The sequence below is a fragment of the Palaemon carinicauda genome, chromosome 19 (genome assembly GCF_036898095.1).
Source record: "Palaemon carinicauda isolate YSFRI2023 chromosome 19, ASM3689809v2, whole genome shotgun sequence".
NCBI lineage: Eukaryota > Metazoa > Arthropoda > Malacostraca > Decapoda > Palaemonidae > Palaemon > Palaemon carinicauda.
In genome coordinates, this window is record NC_090743.1 from 13,738,887 (window position 1) to 13,753,134 (window position 14,248).

The window sequence follows — 14,248 nt, forward strand, 5'->3', positions numbered from 1 at the left end:
GATCCACCTCACACACCTGTGATTGAGCTCACTTTGCTTTCAGCTCGGATGGTGAATGAACGTTGCCGCTCTTCATCCTCGCCAACAATTGGCAGCCATTAATGCTTTTTGCTTTTTCTTTTCTCTTAGTCTGTGTGTGTGAAGTTGGCTTCTGTGACCATGCGCAGCTGCCCTGGACTTCCCGACCGCCCCTGTGGAACATTCATGTCGGCAGTCGAGACCGATCCTCACGCCCTTTGTCCTTCTTGCAGAGGCCAACGGTGTGATGTGTCAACAAGTGTAGGGAGTGGTCTTCCTCCCAGTGGAAGCAGTTTTCGCGACGGCAGAAGAAGTCCAAGCGGGATGTTTCTCCTTCGAAGGTTGCTTCAAAGGAAGAAAAACTCGAGGCCTCTTCTTCCGTCTCCCAAACCTCTTCCGAAGCTCCTCCTCGGTCGGTCTCTTTTGAGAGACTGTCGAGTAATAGCGTAGACCGAATTATTTCTCTCCAACCTCGGGTCTCGAGAGATGACGTTGCTTCCCCTAGCGAAGCAGCTCCACCTTTCCCCCGGGGGAGGCCGTGTTACTAACTTCTGTTTTCCAGATTTGGTCCTCCTTGGAGCTCACGGGTTCGCCCTCCAAGGAGGTTTTGCTTGATTACATCTGCCTGGGTGCTTCTGTCAAGCATTCATCGTCACCGTCAGAGGTAGATCCCCTGACACTTGTCGACGTTGTTGTGTCAGAGGTGTCTCATGCGGCGTCACCCATCTCCTCTGCCACTCCACACTCTACGGTAGCTGACGGCTTAGTTTCCCCCGTTCTTGACTATCCTCCGAGGGGGAAACTAAGTTCATCATCAGTCTCTCCTCCTAGTGTTTCTTCTCCTTGGGGGAGTTCACTTACAGAGACTCCTCTTCTGAGGACTGCTGATGGTCAGCTTGCTGATCCAACGGCCTCCAGAGGGCGCATTGGTCGGAAGGTTCACCTTTCTCTTTGCCTTAGAGGCCTTCCTTCACCTGCGGTGAGGAGGCGCCTCTTTGGTTCAAGGTCGTGTATGCAGTCCCCTGCAGAGGAGCCTCTAGATCGATTGTCCATCACTGCACCTTCAACCAGTCTTGTGACTTCGGTCCTAGACCTCTCTGCAGATCGATCGCGATATCCTTTGAGGGATGGTCGTCCTTTTAAAGGACACGTTGACCATCCATCCGACAGACCTGCCAACCTTCCATCACCGTTCCTGCATGGGCCTAACAAGGCTCCTCCTGAGCGCGCTATTGCGCGCCAATGTACCGTGCACCATGCAACCTGACCAGCGCTCATTAGCAGCTAGTCAGGCCCCAACACTGCGGGGCACCACCCATCTTCCTCGCCCTTACGAAGGGCAACAACCTCACGCGCTTACGCGTCAACATGCACTTACGCGTCAACTTGACCAGAGTTCTACCATGCACGCCCACATGCACACACGCGCCAACAATCTCCTGCGCGCCAGGGCTCTCCTGCACCGTCGCGCCCTGCGCCTACGCGCCCACGATCTCCTACGCACCAGCGCCCACCTGCGTGCCAGCATTCACCTATGCGCCAATGGTCACCTACGCGCCAACGTTCTCCTGTGCAACAGCGCTCTCCTGCGTGCCAACATGTACGCCCCACATCACGCTCTCCTGAGTGCCATCTTACGAGCCAGTCAAAACCTGCGCGCCATCACTCGCCTGCCCGCAAGTTCGTATGTGAGGCAACAACCCTGTTGCCCTCACCTGCTCGCCATCTTTTACCGGCGCGCCAGCGCTCACCAGCCTCGCGCCCACCTGCGCGCCATCTTTCTCCTGCATGCACTCACAGAGACACGCGCACGCGCGCCCTCTCTCTCCTAAAGACGCGTGCCAACATTCTCCCGGGCGCCCATCATGATTCTACTGGGCGCCCGCGCGCTCGGAGACGTTCTCCTGCGTGCGCGCCCTAATTCTTTGACAGACGCACGCGAACGCTCTCCTGCGTACCGGCGCGAATATTCTCCCGCGCTCGCGCGCCAACAGTCTCCTGCGCGCGCGTGCCAAGTCTCCCTCGCGCGAGCGCCAATATTCTCCTGCGCGCGTGCCTGCGCACCACAAAGAACGATGTCCGGCAAGATTGCCATTGCCTCATTCCCCTCCCCGCAAGCGCATACCACCGCGCATTGTGGGAGAAGGGAAACATGCAGAGGGGTTCAGGATCCCAAAGCTACTTCCTAAGGCGAACCCACCCATTTCAGTAACTCCTCCCAGGGATCCTTCGGTCCCTTTCCCTTCAGGGGGTATGTCTGACAGTGCGTCTGTCAGCCAACAGCCCAGATCAGAGCCGTAACCCAGGCTTTCAAGCCTGTCCTCTCTGATCTGGGACACGGAACCATGGCTTCCTCTACCCCTTTGAAGGGGGAAAAGAGGAGTTCTGGATGCGTTTATTTCCCCGAGGGCGAAACTCACTCCAATCAGACCATCAAGGCAAGTTCCTCCTATTTCTCGGACTAACTCTTCATCCCTTTGAGACGAAGATCTCCCGTCACCAAGGGAACCACGTGAAGAGAGATTTTCCCCCATCGCACTAATGGAGGAAACCTCTCTTCACGCCGAGACCGAGAGTTCCTCACAGTCCGGGAATAGAAGGGACATGCCACGCTCATCAATGTTGGAGTCTTACATCCTTCCCCGGAAGGAATCTAAAGACTCCAAAACATTGCCAATGTCCTCCATTAGGGCTAGGATGGAGCCAGCCAGCCACTCGTGGAATGTCTGCGACTCTCCCCAAGAAGAATCTTTGGGGATAAAAGGAGACTTTGCTGCAAGTCCTACAACAGGAGACCAGCAGAAGTCAGAACACGCATTTTGGCAGGTTCTGACTCTAATGAGGGTTCTCAACGGGTTTTCCGACCCGGAGATCCCTCCTTGAGAGGGCAAAGACATGGTCCTAGACCACGTCTCTGGTACTCAAAACCCCTCTTAAGACCAGTGCAGCCCTGCCCTGGTCTCAAGGGGTAAAGAGTACCAGGGACAAGATCGCCCATCAGCTCTACGAGATGTCCTCCTCCAACCATTCCGGTACCACGAACAAGCTCCTCCCACCTCCTCGTGTACAGCAGAGGAGGTACTTCGAGATCCTGGAGGAGCCTTGTTCAGCTCCTCCACTTCACCACTCGCTGGAAGAGCTAACCAGGGGAGTCCCTCTTGAGAGACTCTCCAACCGGCAGGTCTCATTCTCGGCAGCCAAGATCCTCAACCAGGAGAAGGTCGCGAAGTGTGCTATGCAAGCTACTTCGTGGCTTGATATCTGGTTGGGAACCTTAGGTATCCTGATACGATTTGAGGATTTCTCCAAGGAACATACCAGGAAAGCTATGGAAACCTTCCTTCTCTCAGGTACTGGCGCGATCGAGTTTCTTGCCCACCAAGTCTCGAACTTGTGGGCAAATACCATCTTGAAACGTCGGGATGCAGTAGCTGAGAGATTCCATCAGAAGGTCCTTAGCGATGAGATCAATAGGCTCAGACATTCATCCATAGAGGGGTCTGTTCTGTTCGAGCCTAAGGATGTGGAACCAGCTGCTGAGAGGTGGAGGAAGTCCCATCAAGACTCCCTCCTCCATAGGGCTTTAACATCCAAGCCCTATAAACCTCCAGCACAACAGCAGTCCCGTCCAACCAAGACCACTACGACAACAACTGCAGCGAAGACAATGGTGTGTAAGCCCTTTCCTGTCAAAGACAGGAAAGGCAAAAAGTTCTCCATGGGAGGTAAAAATCTTAGAAGGAGCAGCCGAGGCTGCAAACGCTAGGATAGGCAGTCCCCCTGCATTTCCACCAGGGGGGGGGGGGATGCCTACAGAGTTGCGCAAACAGGTGGCAGCAACTCAGGGCCAATTCCTGGACAATCTCCGTGATCAGTCTAGGATATCGCGTCCCGTTCATAACATCTCTACTCCCCTGACCACGAATCCAGTGTCATTGAACTCCCTTGCCATGGGATCGGCAAGGGGGCAAGCCCTTCGGGCAGAAGTCCAGACCCTGTTTAAGAAGGGCGCTCTCCAAGAGGTCCTCGACGGATCCCCAGGCTTCTTCAGTCGACTCTTTCTTGTAAAGAAGGCGTCTGGAGGCTGGAGACCAGTCATCGACCTCTCAGCTCTGAACAAGTTTGTCAAACAAACTCCGTTCAGCATGGAGACGGCAGACACGGTCAGACTAGCAATAAGACCGCAAGACTTCATGTGCACACTGGACCTAAAGGAGTGTACTTCTAGATCCCAGTCCATCCGTCGTCAAGGAAGTACTTAAGATTCAGCGTGGACAACAGAATACAGTACAGTATACCAGTTCAAGGTGCCGTGCTTCGGTCTTTCCCCGGCACCACAAGTCTTCACCAGAGTGTTCACCCAAGTATCATCTTGGGCACACGGGATTGGCATCCGTCCCCTCCGTTATCTGGACGACTGGCTAATCCTAGCAGACTCGGTGTCAACCCTTCTTCAACACCGAGACAAACTTCTGAGACTTTGCCAGTATCTGGGGATCATGGTAAATCTCGAGAAGTCCTCTCTGCTTCCCACTCAAAGATTGGTATACTTAGGCATGATTATAGACACCACTCTCCAATGCCTTTCCATCAGACGACAGGATAGCAAGGACGATGCTTGCGAGTTTTCAGTTTTGCAGCGTATAAATTTGAAAATTATTTTTTGGCAGCCAGTCAAATTTCATTAGGTGTCATGAGGGTTTTTTCGTAACATGAGGTGAAAAGATCTTCATATCTCTTTTCGTATACAGAAACTTTCGTGTCGAGAGGTATTACTGTATATTGAATTAATATATTTTGGTCGAAAAATAAATCATCAGAGTTTGACAAAACTATTTGTGATATATAGTACCATAATTTTTAAGGATGCTGAGTGGAGGTGAGGCATTCTAAAGAGAGATAGGCCATTTCTGTGCCAATCACTGTATTATGCTAGTTTCAGCGCAATGTAAATTAAAATCAAAGTCCTAAAGCAGTACCTTTGTGGGTTCTATTAATTGAAATGTTTATTTTCTATCAAACCTCAGACATTCTGATGACGTGATTAGGTTTCATTGTTTTTTTTTTTTTTTTTTTCTAAATTTATTGCAAACTGCAGATGCACACCATAACTAAGATGCTTGAGCTTGACAAGAAGTTTGCTGTAAGCAATGTTAATACTGGGCTGAGGTTATGACTCGTTAGAGCTGCCTCATTTTTCTTCTGCATATTCTTTTGGGTTTTATACTGGTTATGTTTTTTACTTGGTCATTTTGTGACAGTGATGCTATATAATTGATATTCCAAATGACTTTTGGCATTCTTACAGTATTTGGATCTGTGCCATAATTGATTCAAGCAGGAACACGATATTTTTTTTTTTTTAAATAACCCAGATTTGCTGTATACTGTATATTTAACAGCTTTCGGATATTTTCTACACCACTCATATGGGAAATACAGTATTTCTGAAACATAGAAATTAAATTATTAACATGTTTACTGGTAAAATGTAAAGTATTAAAAAAGGGTGAAACAGAATACAATTGTTTTGTATTAGAATAGAATGTGATGAAAGAAACAGTCAATTTTGCTGAAGAAAACAAGCTAGGGATCACTTAACAGAACTGGTGCCAGCTCGCCAGACTCATGAATTATGGAATGGTTGGTGAATGGATGACTGAAGGTCCGGGTGGTGCTTGTGTGATGAGAGAGGGGTCTTCTTTTGTAAACAAGACATGATTTTGGCAATTTTGCTTTGGGGTTGTTTTGAACAAATAAAGCTATGGAAATATATAGCCATATGAATAGAAAAATCCAGAAAAAAAAAAAAAAAACATAAACATCTCTACCCTGATATACTTTAGGGCATTTTAGACCCCTCATGAGTTAGTCGAGGCAGTTACTTATTTTTAGTAAGGTTATTTATAGTTAGCCATCTTATATTTACTTGCTGTTTTATTTATTGCATGTATTTCTGTATTTCATCCATCCAAAAGCATAATCTGTATTCATATTCTTGCAGGTAGTAAATATAAATCGTGAATTGGTGTTGGGAGATGGCACTATAGACCATCGAGACATGTACGATTACTTACACCTCACTTGGCAGGGTTACCGACGTGCCTTTGAGCCAGTCTTTGAACTTCTTATGCAGCTTCTGCAGGAGGGTGATAAAACACTACTCAATGATGATACACTAGCTTCCCCAGCCTCGGACAATCCTCCCTCCGATACTCCTGCTTCATGTGCCGAGTAGAAGATTTGCAGTATTTGAATATTTTACATTTTGCACTGCTCATCATCACATTCACCTAGGCTATATCAGGTGAGCCTTTAACAGTAACACCTGCTTTTGTTGAATTGCCTTCTCAGCTTATACTTTGTAGCTGATACATCACGAAGATTTGGATGAAATTCATAGAGAACCATTCTTCCACTAGTGCTGCTCAGTCATCTGACATTGTGATATATGGAGATTGCTTTCACGAGCTTATATGTGTTTGCAGCACTTCAAGTGTTTGCATATTATTACCAGAATGTGTTTTACATAAAATATTTCTCATTCTTCATAATAGTTTTGTGGCAAATTTCAGAAAAAATGTAATGTTAAACCATGAAGAGAAATAGCTTAAATACTGTAAGTTAATCTGCTAAAGATTGAAATTTGAAAGAGAATTTATTATTTTGTTCTTAATTTTACTTTGAATTTGTTACAAACATTTGAAGCACCATTATGTTGTTTTTGTGATGCACACAAAGGTTATTTTTTTGTAATGCTTAAGGAACAAGAAAAAAAATGGTGTTAGAAAAAAAGGGTGATTCTTTTAAGGCTGTATGATCAATTTAAATCACAGAATAGATATGTGAATAGGTTTCTATAAAAAGCAGTTATGCTTTCGAGTCAAAAGGTTGTTTTTCTTTTAACATAAGTTGCAACTGTATATTTTACAAGGCAGTAACGACTAGTCTAAGTGTAATGTAAATACTAATTTGATATGCTCCTTTTTCTTTTTATTATTATTTTATTTGCTTATGGGTTGTTAATGTGTGTGTGACTTGGGTTGGTTTACCTCTAAGAAGTGGTAAACTTTTGCATTCCTACGAACCAAAGTCTGGAACAGATATTCTTATTAAGCCTGTTCTTGTGATACTTATAAGTGATCTATTTTCAGTATTTATATTATATTTTTTTTCTTCATATTTTACATGTGCTTGTCTTTTAATATGCTTTTAGGTATGTACAGTTGTCTGTACTTTTGCACTCAACCATCAACATTTGCAATATAATTTTAACTTTGTCTGTGACAGGTTTCTAATATTGTACTCAAAGTTTTGTGTCATGTATCAAAATGAATATGGTTTGCTGATTTCCTTTTTAAAAGAAGATAGTTTTTTGTTTTGAAAGAAACCCAAAGTACGATTGATAAGAAAAGTTCTGGATGAACCTTATGATTATACTTTGTCGTATTGGTGAAGGATCTTGGGTGAATTGCTTGACACTGACTTTTATGAGATGGATTATTTGAATTTTGATAAGCATGCATATTTAGTTTCTTGCCATACAGTCTGTTAGTTGATAAGTATTTTTTAAAGTTACAGTCATAAAATAGTCACCTTAAAGAAATCTTCCAAAGTCATATTTAAGAAGGATGTGTAGGGAAACTATTACTTTTAATGCTCCATTTCATGTGTTAGAGCTTATTTTCTATTTTAGACTTTAATACAAGTTTTGAGGGCATATTATGTAGTACCCTATACATTTATTTATATGGAAGGGGATAATATTTAGTTGTACAGCAAAATTTCTATATCCTTAGATTTGTTTGCTATACAAAAGTTACTTGCATATTTGATTGTGCTTTCAATGTAAGTACCCTGTGTAGCATTGCTGATACTGTACACAGTATTGGAATTACCCCTTTTTTATTCTTATAAATGGGATTACATCTTATGTAAATAAGAATGCAGCACCAGTTTCACTTGGGCTTTTATGATTTTGTAGATCCAAATTTATGATGAGGTAAGGTGGCTGGGCCTCTGATATTTTTCCTCTCCTTAAATTAAGGGACAGTTTGGTAGGGAAATATTTAAACAGACTTTTAATGAAAAATGTAAGTCATCTGACTCCTGCAGTGATAAGGTAGTAGGGAGATTAGATATTTGTACTGTATATTCTAAAGAGTGGATAAATAATCTGTTGACTGATAATGACATTTTAAATCCTGTAAAAGTAACATTTAAAAATCTGGAGAAGGAAGGTAAAAGGTATCTTTAAAATTTTCTATATTACTATGTATATCATTTTACACTACATTGTTCCCTGCAGCTCTAAAAATTCTTTATAAAATCTCCTCAGTCACCAGTTTTTTGCATGTCTTTACTTTCAATCTTTTCCCACCTAGTTGTCCAGTTTCTTCTTCTCATTCTTACTCAATTTTTTACTTCACGTTTAAGAACAAATCCTTTGAATTAGCTCCATTAATGTATAGAAGTGACTCTGGTCTCGTTGAAATACATATAGTGAAGTTGATGATCCCCCTCTGAAGTATGCCATCTTTCAGAAGTTTTCCTTTACTGTTACATAAATAGATAGGATATTGAGAATGTTCAGCAGCATTAGCGTAGTACATTATTTCATTCTTCATTTGAAATTTGCATGTTCATGTTGTCTGTCTGGTAGATTATTTTTCAAGATACAGATCATGTTTTAAAAGTCTAAATTTTCTGGGAGTTGTGCTCTTTTGATTTTTTTTTAGATACGTTTTACTTTTATATCTCTCAGTATTCTCCATTTTCATGTCTTATGATGAATATAAACCAAATTTATTTTTCTGGAAATGTTATGAAAGATACTATTGTTATGTTTGCTTGCAACCTTGATAGTAGTTCTATTTGTTATTTACATGACAGCTGGGAGAAATTACTCTATAGATTTGCACATATGTAGGGAGTCTTGAATAATGATATCCTATCCCTGCAATCGGTATAAGGTGATATATATGAGTTTTCTATCTCTAATAAGTCTACAATTTTCTAAACGCATAATAAACCCTGTTCTTGCTTTAAATCTCTTAAACTTTTATGTGAGTGAAGATTTTTTTTCAAACTTGCTTTAACTTTTGTCCACAAAAAAAAATAGTTTTACTAAGAAATAAAAGTTCTGTTCAGTAGTTTGTTCTAGTTGAAAAGCCCAGTTTCTCATGTGAGTTTACTCTATTTGTGAATTAGAAAATAAAAGATTGAAATTGGTTGGAGAAATATGGAATGTTATTAATTTGACAAGTCTTTTGGTGTTCCAATCAAATACAGTAATATGTAGTACTTTTTTCTAGGGAAAGTAAGATATAAATTACATGACAAAATAGTTATCCTTTTAAAGCAACCAAAATGTATAAGCTAAAATTAATAAATAAATTTCATGATGAGTTTTGTGTCTAGACTACTTTTTGAAGTTTGTTGTATTCTGTGGTGAAATTGTTTGTTGAAAAGATGTGAAAGCATAGTGCAGTGACCATAAGATATTACATTGCTTAATTTGTATGTTGATTTGTATACAGTATCCTGTTGTCTTGAATTTGTTGAAAAATGTCATTCCAAATTACACTTCTGCCTTATTGTTACATATCGCTACCTCATTGCAAGAGGGTCGTAACTCCAAATTCCTGATTTTTCAGGAGACGCATTTGAAAGTTGCTAAGTCTTATGAATTTGATCATGTTTCACAAATCTTCTTAGTGCCATCTCTCGGCCGCTAATTCACCTAGATTCACGACTCTTTTACCAAAAGATGCAGAATCAATTCGGCAATCTTGTACACCATATAACTCAAAACTAGCAAATTTGGAGTTACGACCCTCTTGCAATGAGGTAGCGATATGATGAGATCAGGGTTACGTAAGATTGGAAATCCTTTGGATAACGGTAAAGTACCAGATATATGATGTCCAGTAAGATTGACAGAGCACACAGAGTAGAATTAATATAACAATATCATAAAGGAATTATAGGTGCAGCAGTCTCTTTCTGATTTATTTTAAAAAATTTGCATAATTTTTTTGGGAGCATTGAAATGTCACTGTTGTATACTTTATTACTGTACAGGGTATTACCTTTTTGGAATGAATTTTAGCAAATGGATGTAAAGAATTAGTGATTTTAATCATTCTTGTAATATTCTGATAAGTATGTTAGAGAATGCTGAGATTTTTTAAAGTTCATAACTTCTTGGTATTCCAGCATGTTTTGCATAATGCCAGTGTTGATTCTAGAAACTGCTTTCCATAGAAACTAATTTCATTGGCAGTTTTTGAACTTTTTTTTTTTTTTTTTTTTCATTGAATGCAGAAGAAAAGAAATACAGTAATGCAGTGTTAGGAAGTTATGCAAAAGAAGAATACTTACAACCTCTTTGGGGTCACAAACTACATTATATTGCAGCATTAACTAAACAGGACATCAAGCAAACCTGTTTACTTTTGTGGTACCATTTTTCTACATTTTTTTTCCATACTGACATTGTAAAATGACTGTGAGACATGAAATTTTGAGGTTGAATGTTAAGAATAATGTTTGAGCCCTTATGACAGTTGATATTGACAAATTACCTGGTATGTTGTGTATATGCATGAACTGCTTTGTAATGATTGTTTTTTTTTTTTTTTTTTTTATGCATGAATTAGGTAATGCTTTAAAGTTGGCTCCCAGTACATAACATTATTGTAAAAACAATTACAATGGTGCTAACTTATTTGGATATGATCATAAGGTTTTATTAGATCTTTTAAATACATTTGCCATGCAATTGGCAGATCAAAATGTAATGTTGAGTTATTGGAAGATTTTCTCAAATTATTAGATACAATTCATGTGATATTAAACGTCACTTTAGTTACTTCTGTAAATAAAGTAAGGAGCCTCTTTGGGGTATAACTTGTCATCATCCATGTTAAATTTCAGATTTATTGAAAGAATTTGTGTAGAAGTTGAAAAAAAAGCGAAAAGTTAATTCTCTATGGGGGAATTTTGCTTTTATAATAATTCTACCATGATAACTCAGATTTACTCCGGCCTTGAAAATATTTTTGATATTTACTCACTTTATTTTCGTCTTAAAGTTAGCAATGACAGGGTTCAAATTTATCCTTGAAAGGTGTGGGAGCGACTATTCTTATGTTATTTTCATGCTATCAGTAGATCTATCAGGCAGCTTACTATCTACAGTATTTAACATCAGAAAAGGAATTGTGAGGATATTGCATTGTCAAAGTCTTGAGAATTTATTTTTTTCTACTTTTGTTTTTAAATTTTAAAATAAAAAAAATGGTAAACTATGATTATCAAAGAATGGGGTTAAAGTACATACAGTACTATATTGTCGGTGTGTTTTGTAGACCCACTCAGATGAAAACATGGTGTGTTTGAAGTCTCAAGAAATTTTTTGTTACATTTATGAACCTCAAAATGTTGAGAAACTAACATTATTGAAGATTGTGATTGGAGTAGCCTACAGGAAGTAAACGAGTATACTAACATGGTACTCGGTAGGCCCACTCAGTTTTTCCTGTTCTTAATTTATTATAAGGATGAACATTTTTAACTGGGTATCCTTTGATGTACTGCTACTTTGCTCAGTCATACAATTACGTAGTAGCTTTTTCACAAATCTGTAGCGGTTTGTTGATTTACTAAGGGAAGAATCTCACTTTTCTTTCTGTTTAAAGCTTTTACAATAACTACTGTTATTTTAAAGCATAGTGGAACCTACTGTTAATTTAACAGTTATGCAATTTTTGCACTCTTGGAATGCATGTTTTGATAAAAGACAAAGTTGTGTTTAGTCTGTATTGTTTTGTGCCTCTGGTTTTTGTGTATTAGTTTTGATAAATATGTTGTAAGTAGTATTTATTTTTACATGAAGTTTGGTTCATAATACACTGTAAATGCTCTTGCTTATATATATATATTTTTTGCTATAGCGGCGTCAATGTTATTTTCATGAATGGGCTATTGAACTTTAATAAATGATTGTTGCCGTAAAGAAAATCGATTTATTAGAGTTCTCAGGTGTATAGGTTAAATTTTTTTTCTTACTTTCCTACGTAATTCCATTAATTATGTATAACTGATTGTCACTGAGGTACTTTTATATCGGATGAACAGTATTTTTTCATTTAACATAAATTACTGTATTTCAAAATAAAAGGAATATAACCTGATTACTAAGCAGAAAAATTGTAACTGGTGCATTGAGTCAGTTTTCATATTAAAGCTGTAATGCAGTACATATTTTTGTTTGAATTACTCTAAGTAGTTTTTTTATCCTATTAGGTTTTAAGCTACATTAACAAAAGGTTGTTTATTCAAGGTGTATTGAATCATCCATAGGCCACCGATATGGTGTATGTGGAACTTTTTCCCTTCCTTTTCCTTTTTTACTCTTATACTATATTTATCTTTGCCACCCGCTCTCCCAACTCCTGCATAACTGGATACAGCTGTCAGAGCACCTTACACAGTGCATTGTTAGACAGCATGCGAGTCTTTACATTGTTTTTTGTGCCCCTAGGTACAGCCTTTTTATCCCTTAGCTATACCCCTGTTCCCACTACATTATTTCCATCTTTCTCTCCATTCTCTTTAATCTTTTTCAAAAGCGCAATCACTTCATAATCACCAGTACTGGGCCATATAATCCAAATTTTTAAGTGACATTCATCATTGCCCCATGAAAACTGATCCTTGACTTGGGAATTGATATGAATATTTGGATAGCTGAGACATTTTGTTCAATTCAGTATTATCGAGCCCAAACAAAGTTTAATGCTAAGTTTCAGGGCTGTAATACAGTCAAATTTCTACCAATGAATGGCTATTGCCCAAATAATCACAGCTCTGTATTTGACGTATTTGATTAGCAGTGCATACTTTCACCCATCATAACTCCTATACCTGTTTATTGGGTGTTTGCATGAATTATAAATTGCATCCTTAGCCACAAGAAATGTAGGGGAATGTTTCAGGAATATAGTGTAGCTTTATCATCAGTCAAATATAAGTGCAATGTAGGCATTCTTTCATTCCATAGCTTCACCCATTTTTTACCCTTCTACTTTAACTTTCAGCCATCTTGCTGTTTAACCTCTAAATTTTTTTCACACTAATGCAACTGCCAGGTTTTACTGCAGTTGCACCTTGGCTCAATAATGTAACCTGGTCATATGACCTTAATTTCATAAATACATCCAATGAGTTTTCTTTAAAATGATGAGATTGGCAATGATATTAACTAATGTATCTCACAATTCTTTCAATGAGAAGTGCAACACTGCAAACTCTCTGGATAAAGTGAGGAAAATGGACCTGAATGACCTTGACCCAAGTCCCAGACTGTTTTAAGTAAATGTACATACCATAGAGAAGTAGGCTTGCTTAAATTGCTACAAAGGCTCAACTAAAGGCACTGATTAGTCTCCTTAACCCCTAGTAATATGGTATGTGACTTTAATATTATACATCATTTAAAGGTGTCCAGTTTCAATTACAGTATAATCTGATGAAATACTCAACAGAACGTCAGCTGGGCAAGCCCAACACCCCACTTACGTGGCCCAACTAAAGCAGTATCGTCCCCAGAATAAGTATAAATTGTTGGTCCAAAGTGATTGCTGTGATACAAAGTTACGTTAGGCTAACGAGTTACCACTTTACTAGCCCGAAAACTAGTATGTACAGTGGTTTTAGTATGCAAATCAGCTTAATATGGAAACCGTATCAATAAAAATAAAGAAAATTATCATAGAAAAACAAATTGAAGACATGAAGTGAGGCCATGCTTGATAAAATTTTGCCAACTGGATTTCTCAAGTCCGAAAAAATCGGCTATGTAAGTAAAATCTAATTAGAAATGTATTTGCAATAAGTCATAAATTAAACATTTCAACGCAATTGAGATCCTGTCACAGGGTGAACCCCTAACTCGATCTGAGCAATCCAAAGAAAATGTAATGGCCCAGGGAAATCTTTTAAGGTGTTGCTCCATGGCTCAGAGGGAGGTAATTTAGTTCCTGAAATTAATCCATGCAGTGACTACAACAATAGGAGTCAGGGGATAGCTCTCCAATGCTGAGAAGGTCTGATTTTACCATTTGTCCACTCATTAGGTTGGACATGTATGGCTTGCTTCACAAGCAGGTTGGTGCTGCATGGATTAGAAATCATATATATATATATATATATATATATATATATA

General features: G+C 39.6%; 3 protein-coding genes across 4 annotated transcripts in view; 2 read left to right on the forward strand and 1 right to left on the reverse strand.

Annotated features, from left to right (window-relative positions):
- LOC137658452 (platelet-activating factor acetylhydrolase IB subunit alpha2-like) overlaps nucleotides 1-12,302 on the forward strand; it is a 47,094-nt gene extending 34,792 nt beyond the window's left edge. Inside the window, exon 5 of the mRNA XM_068393179.1 lies at nucleotides 6,023-12,302. Coding sequence (XP_068249280.1) covers nucleotides 6,023-6,256 — 234 coding nt within the window. The 3' untranslated portion in view covers nucleotides 6,257-12,302. The remainder of the gene's footprint in view (nucleotides 1-6,022) is intronic.
- The window catches only part of LOC137658448 (uncharacterized), a 413,371-nt gene that overhangs the window by 247,717 nt on the left and 151,406 nt on the right, over nucleotides 1-14,248 (reverse strand). The window lies entirely within an intron of this gene.
- LOC137658451 (uncharacterized) overlaps nucleotides 1-14,248 on the forward strand; it is a 306,842-nt gene that overhangs the window by 203,390 nt on the left and 89,204 nt on the right. The gene's annotated exons all lie outside the window — the stretch shown is intronic.